Source organism: Ciconia boyciana, chromosome 6 (assembly GCF_034638445.1).
Source record: "Ciconia boyciana chromosome 6, ASM3463844v1, whole genome shotgun sequence".
Taxonomy (NCBI): Eukaryota; Metazoa; Chordata; class Aves; order Ciconiiformes; family Ciconiidae; genus Ciconia; species Ciconia boyciana.
The window spans coordinates 1,954,119-1,966,982 of NC_132939.1; the positions used below are offsets into that span (position 1 = coordinate 1,954,119).

The 12,864-nt window shown below is 67.0% G+C and overlaps 3 protein-coding genes across 3 annotated transcripts; all 3 read right to left on the reverse strand.

Annotated features, from left to right (window-relative positions):
• Window positions 1–5,606: 5,606 nt before the first annotated feature.
• On the reverse strand, window positions 5,607–7,456 carry LRRC10B (leucine rich repeat containing 10B). The gene has a single exon (XM_072865981.1). It carries the CDS (start codon window positions 7,324–7,326, stop codon window positions 6,466–6,468), a length of 861 nt encoding a protein of 286 aa, XP_072722082.1. The 5' UTR covers window positions 7,327–7,456; the 3' UTR covers window positions 5,607–6,465.
• A 651-nt stretch (window positions 7,457–8,107) lies between these two features.
• On the reverse strand, window positions 8,108–10,874 carry SAXO4 (stabilizer of axonemal microtubules 4). Its single transcript, XM_072863991.1, is given in 8 exon segments — window positions 8,108–8,400; window positions 8,477–8,549; window positions 8,795–8,875; window positions 8,984–9,213; window positions 9,680–9,924; window positions 10,002–10,131; window positions 10,134–10,484; window positions 10,838–10,874. Coding segments are annotated over 8 exon segments (1,302 nt in total). The 3' UTR covers window positions 8,108–8,245.
• SDHAF2 (succinate dehydrogenase complex assembly factor 2) lies at window positions 10,786–12,847 on the reverse strand. The gene is made up of 4 exons (XM_072865993.1): window positions 12,730–12,847; window positions 12,127–12,350; window positions 11,234–11,343; window positions 10,786–11,075 (listed from the first exon to the last, which is right to left on the reverse strand). Exons 1-4 carry the CDS (start codon window positions 12,742–12,744, stop codon window positions 10,945–10,947), a joined length of 480 nt encoding a protein of 159 aa, XP_072722094.1. The 5' UTR covers window positions 12,745–12,847; the 3' UTR covers window positions 10,786–10,944.
• Window positions 12,848–12,864: the final 17 nt, after the last annotated feature.

Here is a 12,864-nt window from a genome sequence, read left to right on the forward strand (position 1 = left end):
TCGGAAGCCATGACACAGTTCGTTAGCCAAAGCAGGCTCGTTTGTGCACTGCCTTCAGCCGGGTTTGATGCTTTACCTCCATTTTCAGGCTCAGTGGGAGCGGGAGGTCAATAACCCTGTCCTGGGGCTCGCCCCCCTGCATGGGGACCCCGCCATCCTCCCCTCACCCCAGCTCTTCCCCCTGGTACCCCCACACAGGGCACGTCCCCATGGGGCTGGGCAGGGGACCGGCCTCGAGCCAGGCGGTGGCCCCCCCAGGGGGATGCTGAGCCCCAGAGCAGCCCCTTCCAGCCGGGCTGACCCGGGGACCAGGGCTGGGCCGGGACCCCCGTGAGCCCTGTGCCCAGCACTGGGGTCCCTGGCAAACAGGGATGGAGCAAGCGCCATTGTCCCTGTCCCGGGCAGGTGGCATTCCCTGGGCCAGCCAGCCTGGCAGGAGCGGTGCCAGCAGCATCCCCGCGGTGCCCGCGTCTCCCCCTCGACTCCCCCTGGGATGCACGTGCCGGACCCCTGCCCGCTCCCCGGGGCCGAGGCCACTGGGACAGGGGCTCCCCAAAGCAGGGACAGACCCACCTGGGAGCCCCACGGGGCGCAGGGGCTCCGGGCAGCTCCTGGGGGGGTGACAGATGGGGTCACCCAGCGGGGACGTGCCCTGGGGGTCCTCCCCACCGCCCTGTGCTGGCAGGGTTGGCGGCGGCTCAGCGCGGCGGACGTGGGTCCTGGCGGGACCTTCTTCTTGGCGGCACTGCCGGGCGGTGGAGCTGGTCCAGCAGGACCACAGCAGCGCTGGGTGTGATGTGACACATCCCTGCCTGTCCCCGTCCCCAGCAGGTGACACCGGTGCCTCTTGGTGTCACGCTGGTCTGCCAGGACTGGCACAAGGCAAGGATGCGGTGGCCGCTGTGCGCGCGCGCGTGTGTGTGTCCTCGTCGGGGCTCCTGGGGTGCCCCACCGGCCGCCGTGCCGGGTAAGCGGAGCCCCTCCGGGCTGGCCTCTGAACGGAGCGGCATCGGCCGAGCCCTCCCGGAGGAGGGGAGAGGTGGGTGCTGCCGCCTCTGCAGCCATCTCAGGTAGGGCACGGCCACCCGCGGGCGCAGGGACACCCAAAGGCAGCCGGGTGCCCACCGGCATGGAGCCACCCCAACTGGCCGGGGGTCCCCCATCCTCAGTCTTCCTGCTCCCTCCGTGGCACCCGCCACCCTTCACCCCTCCTGCGCCCACAAGGAGGACACCGACATCCCACCGGGTGCCACCGAGGCCACCGGCTGGGGCGCAGGGGGGCTGCGTGCAGGCTGTTCACCCCGTCGCTGCCATCCCTGCAGTGCAGCGTGTCCCAGCCCGTGTACAGGCACCCGGTGCGCCCCGCGGCAGGCACGTCCCCGCCAGCGTTAGTGCCACCCCACCGGGCTGCGCAGGGGCACGGGGTGCTGGCGAGGGGGCACCCGCTGAGCCCCCGAGGTGCTCCGTGGGGTTTCTCCACTGCATGGGGGGAGCCTGCACCAGAACCCCCCCCAAAAGTCCCTGGGGTGCCCGGCTGCTCGTTCCTTCTGCTGACGAGGGGGACATCCTCGCTGCCCCGGGGCCGTGCGGGGACAAGTCACCCTGGGGACACGGTGGCAGCGGGACCATCCCGTGGCTGCAGCCGGGAAGGGTTTGGCAGCCCCCGCAGTCCCTCTTTAGACAATTTTGGACAATCTGGAGAGAAGTCATAATACTGCTACTACAGTAATAATAATGCTTTTAGGGACATTTGTATTTTTATCATATTCTCTCTTTTTTTAACATAAAAGAAGAGATTTACATACCTGGGGAAGGGGCCGGAGCCGAGGGGCGGCAGGGCCAGGGCACCCCCAAGGCCGGGCACCGCGACGGGCTGTGCCGGGGCTCCCCGTGGGCAGGGGCAGCCCAGGCGCCGGTGGGGCTGTGCCAAGCTGGGTGCCCACCCATCGCCCCTCGGGCACCCCGCTCCTCCAGGAAGGATTTCTTGTCTGCGGTCGGCTCCCTGGGGCTTGCGTGTTCATTTTTTTAACTCTAGAGCTCTTAGCCGTTATCTTGTTCAGGTATCTCTCTTCTTCATGTGACGGTAACATCCAACTGGTGTGTGAAATACAGAAAAACAGAAAAAAAAAAAAAAAAGACAAAAAAAAGACCCAAAAAAAAAAAGACAAAAAAAAAATAAAGACAAAAGCCCAGACCGGCTGACGAGCGGCTGGAGCAAAGGGATGCCCGGCTGGCAATGTCACCCCGCTGCCGGTGGCTTTGCTGCGGGGGGTGGCCGTGGCCGGCTGCCCCCTTTTCTAATAATGGCAGCAGAGGCTGGGGCTGGCACCGTGGGGAGGCTGGGGGGCGAGGGCCGGGGCGCGTGCATCGGGGCGCCTTCTTTGCAGAATCCTATTTTTGGGGAGCGGGGCCCCTCGTTTTCTGGAGGCCGCCCCTGTTCTCAGTAATAAAGGACAGTCCGTAACTGCCAGCGTGCCTCGTCTCTGGGCTCGGGGGGACACGGGGGATGGCGCCTGTGCCCACGGCAAGCGCTAGGCGGAGTGGGGATGGGGGGTCACAGTGTCACCTGCACCTGGCTGAGTGTCCCCACCCCAGCCCTGAGCATCCCCGCAGCGCTGAGCATCCCCCTCAGCACCGAGCATCCCCCTCAGCCCCGAGCATCCCCCCGCCCAGCCTTGAGCATCCCCCCCAGCCCCGAGCATCCCCCCCCAGCACTGAGCATCCCCCCAGCCCCGAGCATCCCCCTCAGCCCCGAGCATCCCCACCCAGCCCTGAGCATCCCCCCAGCCCCAGGCATCCCCCAGCACCAAGCAACCCTCCCCAGCACCAAGCATCCCCCAGCCCTGAGCATCCCCCCAGCATTGAGCATCCCCCCCAGCCCTGAGCATCCCCCAGACCCGAGCATCCCCCCCCCAGCCCCGAGCATCCCCCCAGCCCCGAGCATCCCCCCAGCACTGAGCATCTCCCCAGCCCTGAGCATCCCCCAGCACCGAGCATCCCCCAGCCCTGAGCATCCCCCCCAGCCCCGAGCATCCCCCCCAGCAGTGATCGCCCCCCCACTGCATGCACAAGGAGGGGGGGAGGATGGGACAGGCCATGCTCGAGGACCCCCTGGTGAAGGGGACACATGCTGGGGGGGGGGGAACCACTCCGAAGGGTCCTTGCAAAGGGAGGGGACAAGGAAAGCCACCTGGCCAACCTGCAAGGGCTGCAGGGGTGGACCTGCTAACGAGGGCAGTTAACGAGGATAATTAATGAGGGTTCATTAAGAGCAGCCCTAGCAAAAAGCTCTTTCTCAAGGTGAGGTGGCTTCTAGGAGCAGTGCAGGATCCTGCCCGGGCTTGGGGTCTTTGGGGGCCCCCAGCCCCGGGGGGCAATGCTGACAGCCCCAGCCTGCACTGAGCCTGGTGACACAGCCAGCAGGTCCCCATGGGAGCCAGCAGGTCCCCATGGGCAGCGACCGTGCCAGAAGGGTGAGTGCCTGTCCCAGCTGGGCCGGGGTGCGCCGGCGGGGTGCGCCGGGTTTGGGCTGGGTCCCTGGGGGGTGACATGAAGGGTAGGGACCGGAATATGTCACTGGGGGGGGCAGAGGCGGGGGATCATGTCCTGGGCAGATGCCTGTTGGCAGAGCAGGGGACACGTGGCTACCTGGGAGCCTGGGGTGCTGGCTGGCACCGCAAAGGCTCGAGTGGCTGTGTTAAATAATTCAATGAACACTGGTCTTGAATAAATAAAAGAAACTCCAAACGCAGGGGCAGCGGGAGAGCCGTGTCCTCTGTGCCAGGATAGCATCCCTCCGGATCTACCTTTCAGGGGCTGAGACACGGTGTTGGAGGTGGCTGGTGGCAGTGGAGAAGGGGACAAGGCTGTCCCCTGGCCAGCTCCTGCATCCCGGCGGAGGTCAGGGCACTACTGCTTGTACCCGTTCAGGCTCTGGTTTATGTCCAGCTGAGCCAAACCTTGAGATTTTGGCAGCAACAAGCCACCAACGGCACCAGTGCCACCGAGCCTGGCTGCTGTCTGGGCTGTGTTACACCAGAGCCAGGTTTCTTTTATCATGCTACGTCTTTGAACACGGCAAAAAGAAAATACGCTTGGCCCCGTGCAGCGATCCCGGTGCTCCCGTTGCACAGAGCCGGTCCGAGCCGCAGCGATCCCCAAGCCCCTTCCTTTGTGTCCGCAGCCAGCGGGAGCAGATGGAAATAGCAGCATGATCCCAGCTGCGGTGAGGCCACAAACCGTTGTACGCAGGGATGGGAGAGTAGGCAGGGATATATATAGAGACAGACGTATGGATGATGCACTGCGCACACGCCTCGCCGGGTGCTGGGGCTCGACGATGCCAGCATCCCCAAAATACTTGTGCGTAGCAGAAACGTGTGAGGTTTCCGCTGACTGCGGCAGCTCCCGGCCCTCGTGTCACCGCGCTGATTGCTGCTGGTGCCATGCCAACGTGGTACCTGGACCCTGACCCAGCTCCTTCCCCAGCCGGAATGTGAAACCCAGGGCTGCGGAAGGCTGGGGCGGTGGGAAAAGGCTGCAGGGAGGCAGGGACCCCCTTCCCCAGGTGTCAGAGTTTCTGGGTCCAGCCCCTGCTTGCAGGGACAGGCTGGTGGCACCCAAGGCCACCTGCACCCCTCGCCCTGCTGAGCGCAGGCCGGCTAGCCGGGGTCTGCACGGAGCCGGTGGCAGCAGATGGGTTGTGCCAGGCAGAAAAGGACGTCTCGCTTGTAGCTGGGGCTCGGAGTCCTGCAGGTCTCTGCCAGGGCCAGCGCTCCGCAGGGCGATGGATAATTACCTGCTAATTAGCAGCACTGTCTCCCCAGGCAAAGCAGCAGCACCCCAGATCGATGGCATGATCCCTGTGCACCCCTGGGGGCTGGGAGCCACCCGCTGCCATACTCAGCACCCCAGGGTGCACGGCTGGGTGCCGGGGGTGCCCCATGCCGGGATGCTCTGCCTGCTGCAAGCCACAATGGTGAAGGCTGCCTGTACCCGTCCCCATGTGGGCAAACCCGAACCCGAGGGGGAAGAGCGAGCCGAGCTCCCGCCAAGCCCCAAATCCACTGCCCGCAAGTGGGAATGGAAATGGGGCCTCGATACCGCTGGAAACGCGGGGGCTTCATCAGCCTCCGCTGCCGGGGGGGCTGGCACCGACAGGCCCTGCGCATCCCGCAGATGAGGATGCTCCACCGCGTCTAAAATAGCCGCGGTTCCCGCTGCAGAGCGGGGAGGGGGGGAAAAAAGCCGGGCAGCATCCGCCCCGTGAGCGCGGGAGAGGATGTGGCAGGAGCGCTGGCTGCCTCCCAGCCACCAAACCCCTCGCAATTAAAAGCGGATGCGCGGTCTGAAACCTCCAGCAAGCCCCAGTCCTCGGAGGGAGCATTCGGTGCCGGCGTCGCCGAGCTGCCCGCCGCACTGGGATGGCTTGGCAGAGAGTAGGAGCACGGCTTGGAGAGAGGCGGGGGAAAACAGGAGTCCCTTGAACGTTAAAAATAAGAGGAGCCGGTGGTCTTGCACCAGGATGTGTCGCTGCGTTTCAAACAGCCCCCTTCCCTGCCGCAGACCCCATCACCTTTCTCTCACGCCAGGTTTTCTTGGGTTTGTGCTTTTTATTGCCTGAGTTTGGTACAAAAGGAGCTCAGGGAGGGGATGAGGAAGGGATAAGGTGGAAGCCCTGGCTTCGGTGCCTGTTTTGGGGCAGACAGAGCCGGAGCTGGGGCTCCTCTTCCTGTACAGAGGCAAAACCCTTTCCAGGCTTGAGACCGGGCAGCGCTTGTCCCCAGGTGGGGTTTCCACTGGCTCCTTTGCAAACCCGATGGCCGGGACGAGCCCGGCAGAGAGCACTCTCTCCTCCAGCCCAATTTCAGCAGCAGGACGGGGGGGTCTCGGGGGTGAGAAGGGCTCTGTGCCTTTGCTTTCAGACCTTGCTGCTCTTCAGGGTGACGTGGTCCGTGTGGAATGGATGCAAACAGCATTGTTTTTTCCTGTCCTGCCCCAGGGAGCCAGGAGCAAAGGACACGCATTGGAGGTGGCAGGGCAGCTGCAGCGTGTGGTGGGAAGGTCCCCGTGCTCATGGGTGGGCACCGTGGGGATGCCTGGCTCTCGGCAGCACTGTGCTGCCTGCTGGGGCTTGTCCAGCAGGCAAGGGGAGTCTGTGGGGTCACCCATCGTGGCAGAGGGCCATTCCCCCCATCCAAGGCACCCTGCGGTTACGGGGATGCTCTAAGGTGGGCTTGTGGATCCCGACGGTGACCCATGAGCCCTGCAGATCCAGGCAGAAGCTCTTTGCTGTCCCGACTGGGAGGTGCTGGTCCTCGGACCGTCTGTTTTCCTTCATGTGGAGGCCATGGACTTCCTTCTTCCCCAGCCCTAGCTGGGAGATGGTGGTCCTTGGGAGCCCGGTGGAGGCTCCCCATCCCTCTGCGGTGCATCCCTGTGGGTGTCTGGCTGCGGCATGGTGGCTCATGTTTCCCCCGGGGAGCCCGGCAGGGCTGCAAAGCCGCCCTCCCCATTTTCCAGCAGCGGGGAGCCATCCCCAGGGCCTGCCAGTGGGGCCTCAGTGCCTTCCTCCTCCTCCTCCTCCTGCTTCTGGAGGCTCTGCAGGCGCTCCTGCCTCGCCTCCATGAACTCCTGCGCCCCGTCGCCCACCAGCCGGACGGCATCCCCTACGCGGGGCGGCTGCCGGACGGGGTTGTGGTCGTAGGAGAGGAGGCGCAGGGCGGAGAGGCAGGCCAGGTCGGGGAAGCGGGCGATGCGGTTGCGGTCCAGGTCGAGGACGTGGAGGTGGGCCATGCGCAGCAGGGCGGGGGGGAACTCCTCGAAGCGGTTGCCGTAGAGCCAGAGCCCCCGCAGGCCGGCCATGCGGGGCAGCCCGGCGGGCAGGCGGGCCAGGCGGTTGTCGCCCAGCTGGAGGCTGCGGAGGTCGGGCAGGCGCAGGAGGGCGCGGGGGAAGCGGGCGAGGAAGTTGCCCTCCAGCCAGAGGCAGCGCAGGCTCCGCAGGCGGGCGAAGGCGGGCGGCAGCCCCCGCAGCCCGTTGCGGCCCAGGTAGAGGTGCGCCAGCCGGGGCAGGCGGCACAAGGCCTCGGGCACCTCCAGCAGCTCGTTGCCGTCCAGGGCCAGGGTGCGGAGGTGCCGCAGGGCCGCCAGCTCGGCCGGCAGCTCCCGCAGCCCCGCGTCGCTCAGGTAGAGCTTCCGCAGCCCCCGCTGAGCCCACAGGGCGGCCGGCACCCGCCCGGCCCGCACCTCCAGGCGCTGCTCGCCGCCCCCCGGGCCCTGCGCCGCCGCCAGCCGCGCCCCGCGCCCCGCCGAGCCGCCGCTCCCCATCCCCGCGGCGGGGCCCGGGCCGCCGCCACCGCCGGCGGCGCCACGGCAACGCGCCGCAGCCAATGGGAGCGCGGGGGCGGGGCCTGACACCTGGGGGCACGCCCCTCGGGGCGCCGCGGGCACGCCCACCGGGCTGCCGCGCCCCCCTGGCTCCGCCCTGCCCTGCCCGTCCCCCTCCCCTGCCTGTGCCCCGCCCTGCCACGCCCTTGCCCCGCCCTGCCCCGCCCTGCCCCCTGCCTGCCTGGCCCCACCCCGGGCAGCACCCCTCCGCCAGCTCCTCGCCCTGGCCCCGGCAGCCCGGGGTCAGCGTCTCCCCGGGCGCTGGGCTGGGTGGGTGGGGGACGGGGACGGGGGGGTCCCACGTCCTTTGGGACCCCCAAAGAGGTGCTGCAGGGCCCCTCCCGGCACAGCCGCCCCTCCCCGGTGCCCTGTCACACCCCACGAAGCCTGGCTGCCCACCCCAGTGGCCAGGGAGGGCTGGGATGGAGACCCCAAGTGACCCCCATGCCATGGCTACCCACCCTGCTGGGTCCTGCAGGACAGGCTGGGGGTCTCCTTCCTCCTCCTCCTCCTCCCGCTGCCCACCCCAGCCTGGTTTTTCCCTGCCGCAAATCAGCTGTGTCATGCCAAAGCCAGCGCTGGAAAGCCGAGCTCGTACAGCCCTCCAGCGGCTGCCAGCCAGGCAGCACCTCCGCGTCCCCCCCCAAATCCTCCTGCCAGCCTTTGGGGTGCAGGCAGTCCCCCAAAATGAGGGCTGTGGGCGGCCACGGGGTCTCGGGGGACCAGGGGTGACAATGGCATTGTGCCCAGGAAGACTGGTTTGGGGTCTTTATTTCTCCGTGTGCTCCCAGGGACTGGGGGGGGTCTCCAAAGAAGCCGGGGCTACCGCCGAGGCTGGGACCCCCGGGGTGCAGCAGCACTACCTCGGGCCACCCCGGGGGGGCCACGCCGGGGGGTGGCCGATGATGTCCCCCAGCCTGGTGGGGTGGTTGTTGGTGCCAAAGCCGCTGGGGTGCTGGGGCTGGATGCCCCCCATGGGTCTCGCCGTCCAGGTTGGACCCCACCAACACCGGGCTGGAAAATCGAGGAGGGACGGGATGGGGAGAGGCTGGAGCTCCCCCCCAAACCCCCAGGGCCACCCCAAACTCACCTGGTGCTGCGGGGGACAGGGTCGGGCAGGGGGTCACATACTGGCTGTGGTTAGTAGTGAACCCCAACGGCTCCTGGGGGGTGGAGGTGGGTTGGGTGCACGGTCCTGTGGGGATGGGGACGGGGCCGTGCCTGCACCCACCCTCCTGCCAGCACCCTGCTGTCCCAGCACGCTGGCCTGGGTCACTCGGGGTGCCTGCAGCCCTCGGGAGATGAGTGGGACGGGGTGGCCCACCGCAGGCAAGCCCTGCGTGGGGGGACAGCGGGTGAGGACGGGGAGGGCAGATGGGGACGGGCAGTGGGATGGGGTCCTGCTCACCACCGTGCCCAGGTAGCCCGGCACCTCCCGGCTGAACCCGCTGCCTCTCTTGGAGCCCGCCGGGAGCGTTTCAGTGCCCTGCTGGAGCACGGAGACGGGGGCTGCTGGGACACGCGTGTCCCCTGCCCGCACCCCAGCCCTGCCTGCTGGGGGTCTCGCCTCGCCGCCCCCTCCCCTTGCCCCACTTACGTGTCTGCGCACAGAGGGCAGGTAATCAGTCGTGGTGATGCTAACGCGGAGCTGTGGGAGAGAAAAAGTGTCCCTTGGGGTGCAGAGGGGGCGGGGGGGCTGGTGAGGGACAGGGGACCTGGTGGGGCTGGGGCTCACGGGCTGGCCCGGCAGAATGCCGTCGCTCCTCGGGGTGGCCCTGGTGAAGCCCGACTGCTCCTCGGTGCCGATGGTTGTCTTCTGCAGGACATCTGCGGGGAGCAGACGGGGCAGGGAGGGAGTGTCACCGTCCCCAGCCCTGTCCCCAGCCCAGCCTGCACTCGGCCCCACAGCCAGCCATGGCATTACCTGGTGTCACAGCGTTGGACACAGCCTGTCCCCCTGCATTTGGGGGTGGGCGGGGATGGGTGACGCAGGGCAGGGGGCCTCCAACACCCCCAAAACCTCCTGGGGTCAGAGCTGGCCCCAGGACCACCGATAGCCCAAAACCTCCTGGGTATGGAGCTGGCCCTGGGACCACCAACACCCCCAAACCTCCTGGGTATGGAGCTGGCCCTGGGACCACCAACACCCCCAAACCTGGGGTCAGAGCTGGCCCCAGGACCACCGATAGCCCAAAACCTCCTAGAGTTGAAGCTGGCCCTGGGACCACCGACACCCCCAAACCCTCCTGAGAACGGAGCTGGCCCAGGACCACCAACACCCCCAAAACCATACCTGGCTGGGCAGGACCGGTGGGGTGGCTCTCGGTGCTGTGCTCCCTGGATGGTCTGGGGAGGCCCTGGAGATGCCGCGTGTGCTGGGGACTCACCTCCCCGGTGTGGAGGCAGGAAAGGGAGGACTCTTGGAGGTACCCGCTCCCTGGCTGCTGGACACGCCGGGGCAGGAGGCTCCGGCCATCGGGGAGCCAGAAGGGCTTGAAGTGCTCAGCAGTGGTGGACACGGCAGTGTCCTGGCACTGGCTGCGGCAGGAAACCAGCGCGGCTGTGACAGAGTGGCCCCAAAACTTGTCCCCTGTCCCCCCCCACACCAGGGGTACCTACGCCCTGCTGCGCTGCGTGGGCAGAGCAGGCAGGAGATGGCCGAGTGGTTGTTGGACACATAGCCGGTGCCGGTGTGGTGGCCGAGGCGGGGACGGAAACGTGGCTGGCCTGGGTGACGGCGAGGAGAGGGGGCTCAGCCCCGGGAACGAGCCCCCCACACCTTCGGGGAGGCCTTGGGGACCCCCTACCATGGGCCACCGCGTAGCTCGTGGCGTAGAAGTTCATGAGGTCGGCACTTCCCCCGGCGCGTGCCTTCGCCGAGGGGGCGACGGTGCCTGGCCCCACGGCAGGCAAGCCCGGTGGCAGGGACCGAAGCTTAGCACGGGGACAGACAAATGGACAGGCAGACGCCATGGTAGGGCTGTCCCTGCCTGCCCCGAGGGCTCGGAGGCAGCGGTGGCTGTGGAACGTCCCTGCAGAAGCAGACGTTGGGATGGGGACGCTGTCTCCTGGTAACCGGTGCGGTGACAGATGGGGACCTCAGCCGCAGAGGGACTGTCACCACTGCCTGGGGACCGCTGGCCCGGCTGGGACACCCTGCAGAGGCACCCGGGAGCAGGATGCCCCACGGGGTGCCCCGCTCCAACCTCCTGCGGAGAAGGCCACCTCCCCCGGCTCCCCAGAAAAGGGGTTTCAAAGGGACAGGTAGGAGTTGGAGACAGCGGTGAGCTGGCACGTGCCAGAGCGAGCTCGGATTGCCGCCGCCTCCCCCGAGCGCCCGCTCCCGGTGCCACCGAAGAGCAGAGCCCTGCGCTCACAACGCAGCAGGAGCGGCAGGGCTAGCAGCCACGGCTTTATTCGTTGTGCCCTGAGAGTCCAAGGGAGCCGCTGCCGGAGGAGGAAGGAAGCCACAGGGAGGGCAGCAGCATCAGTGTTTCCACAGGGCCCCGTGCCCCTTCTCCGCTCCAGGGGATGGGGAGGGAGAAGGCGGCCCCCCTGTCAGCGGGGTGGCTCAAAGAGGTACTCCAGGTCCGGCTGCCTCAGCCTCTGCTCCCTTTTCTTGTTCTTGGCAAACTCCCTCAGCATGGCCATCACGTCGTTCTCAAACTCGGACGGCGTGGGCTTCGCTTCTGCGGTAAAAACAGAAAAGGGCAGCAAGAGAACGGCTCCGTCCTGTCCCGAAGCACCCAGCACCACGCTCACCCCACCAAGCCCAGCTCCCACGGCCCGGAGCGGCGACGGTGCCCTGGTGTCAGAGCAGGCAGGGCAACAGGCAGCTGCGCCGTACCTGTGGCCCAGTAGTAAATGTCCCAGTCGTTGCTGGGCTCGTTGATGAGCCGGTCATAGAGGTTCAGCTGCTGCTCGCTCATGCGGTTCAGGTTCTCCTTCGCAAAGAGGCTGGAGAGAGGACGTAGGAGGATGAGCACGGGCGACTGGAGGAAGAACCGGGCTGGCATGCTGCTCCCGACCGTGGCTGGCACCCAGCTCTCTACACGATGCCAGAAGACACGGAGGAGCTGGGTCCAAAGTGACCCGCCTCCCGCCTTAAGCCCCAGCCTGCTCTCCGTTAACCACTATTTCAGTCCCGAAACCTGACTGGCCTTGCCTCGTTCGTACATCCCAGAAATTACATACACCCTTCTCAAAGGATTTCGGCTCGGCCGTCAGCTCGGAGCTTCCTCCAGAGCTCTCGCGTGCCTCCGGCTGCCTCTGGCTCTGCTCCATCTGCCCGGCAGCAGCACTGATCACTGCATCCTACACGAGCAAAGCTCTTGCGGTGATTTATTCAACAGCTCAGCCTTCTATCTGCCTTCTATCCTCTAAGCAGCATCGCATCTCCTTAGGTTTTGGATTATGGCTGTGCACTACCCCACCAAACTCTTTCCTGCAATGCTCGGGGCTCTTTCCTCTTAATTAAAAACCTGTGACATCTTTAGGGAGCTGAACTACACAGCAGCTACGCTCCCCGCGACCCGCGTTTCTCCCTCAGCTCTCCGGGCCTGATGTTATCTCTCCCGTAAAGTACACGCCATCTCTGCCTGCCTCTGTCTGCAGGGGATGAATTGTCGGGGTGCTGTGGGGAAGGACAGAGCAGCCTGGGCGCCCTGACAGCAGGGAGGCGGGCAAGTGGCGGAGGGTGGCTGAGAAGCCGGGAGGGAGGGCGGCCACCCCGCGCCTCACCTGAGCAGGATGCAGTTCTCCAGCATCCCCCTCTTCCGGCTCTCGTACAGCAGCCGGGCTCTCTTGGTCTCCAGGGGCTCGTCAGGACGCTCCTGCCAGGGGGGCAAAGGGATCTCCAGCACGTCCTTCCCCGAGTCCCTCGGCGAGTCCCCGCGGTAGCCACGCTGCAGGCCCACCGGCCCCAAAACGTGCCGGCACAGAGCCCGCCCGGGCAGGGAGCAGAGCTGTGAAAGGGACACGGATGGCGCGGGGGACGTCAGGCCTGGCCGCTGCAGCGCAGCGGGGACAGGGGGCTCCCCAGCACGCACTCAGCCCCCCCCGACCCACACCCCCTCAGATGCCCCATCCCGTAACCCCCCCCCAGACCTTGCTGCCCCCGATCCCCCCATCCCACCCCCCCATAACCCTTCCCCGGCCCCACAGCACCCTCCAGGCCCTGCTGCCCCCGGTCCCCCAATCCCACACACCCCTCCGGGCTCTACTGCCCCTGACCGCCCCATCCCATAATCCCTCCCCCGACCCTGCTACCCCTCGCTCCCCGCCCCTCCCAGCCCCTTGGCTCCCCGCAGGTTTCCCCTTTCCACCGCCCCCGCTATCCCTCACCCTGGCCGCTGCCATAGCCCCGCGCGGCCGCTCTAGCCTCCCTCCGGGCCGCTCTGTGACGAGGGGAGGCCCGACTCTATGGCGGGGCGGAGGGAAGGGGGTGGGGGGTGGGGGGAGCGGGGCGGGCCGGAAGGG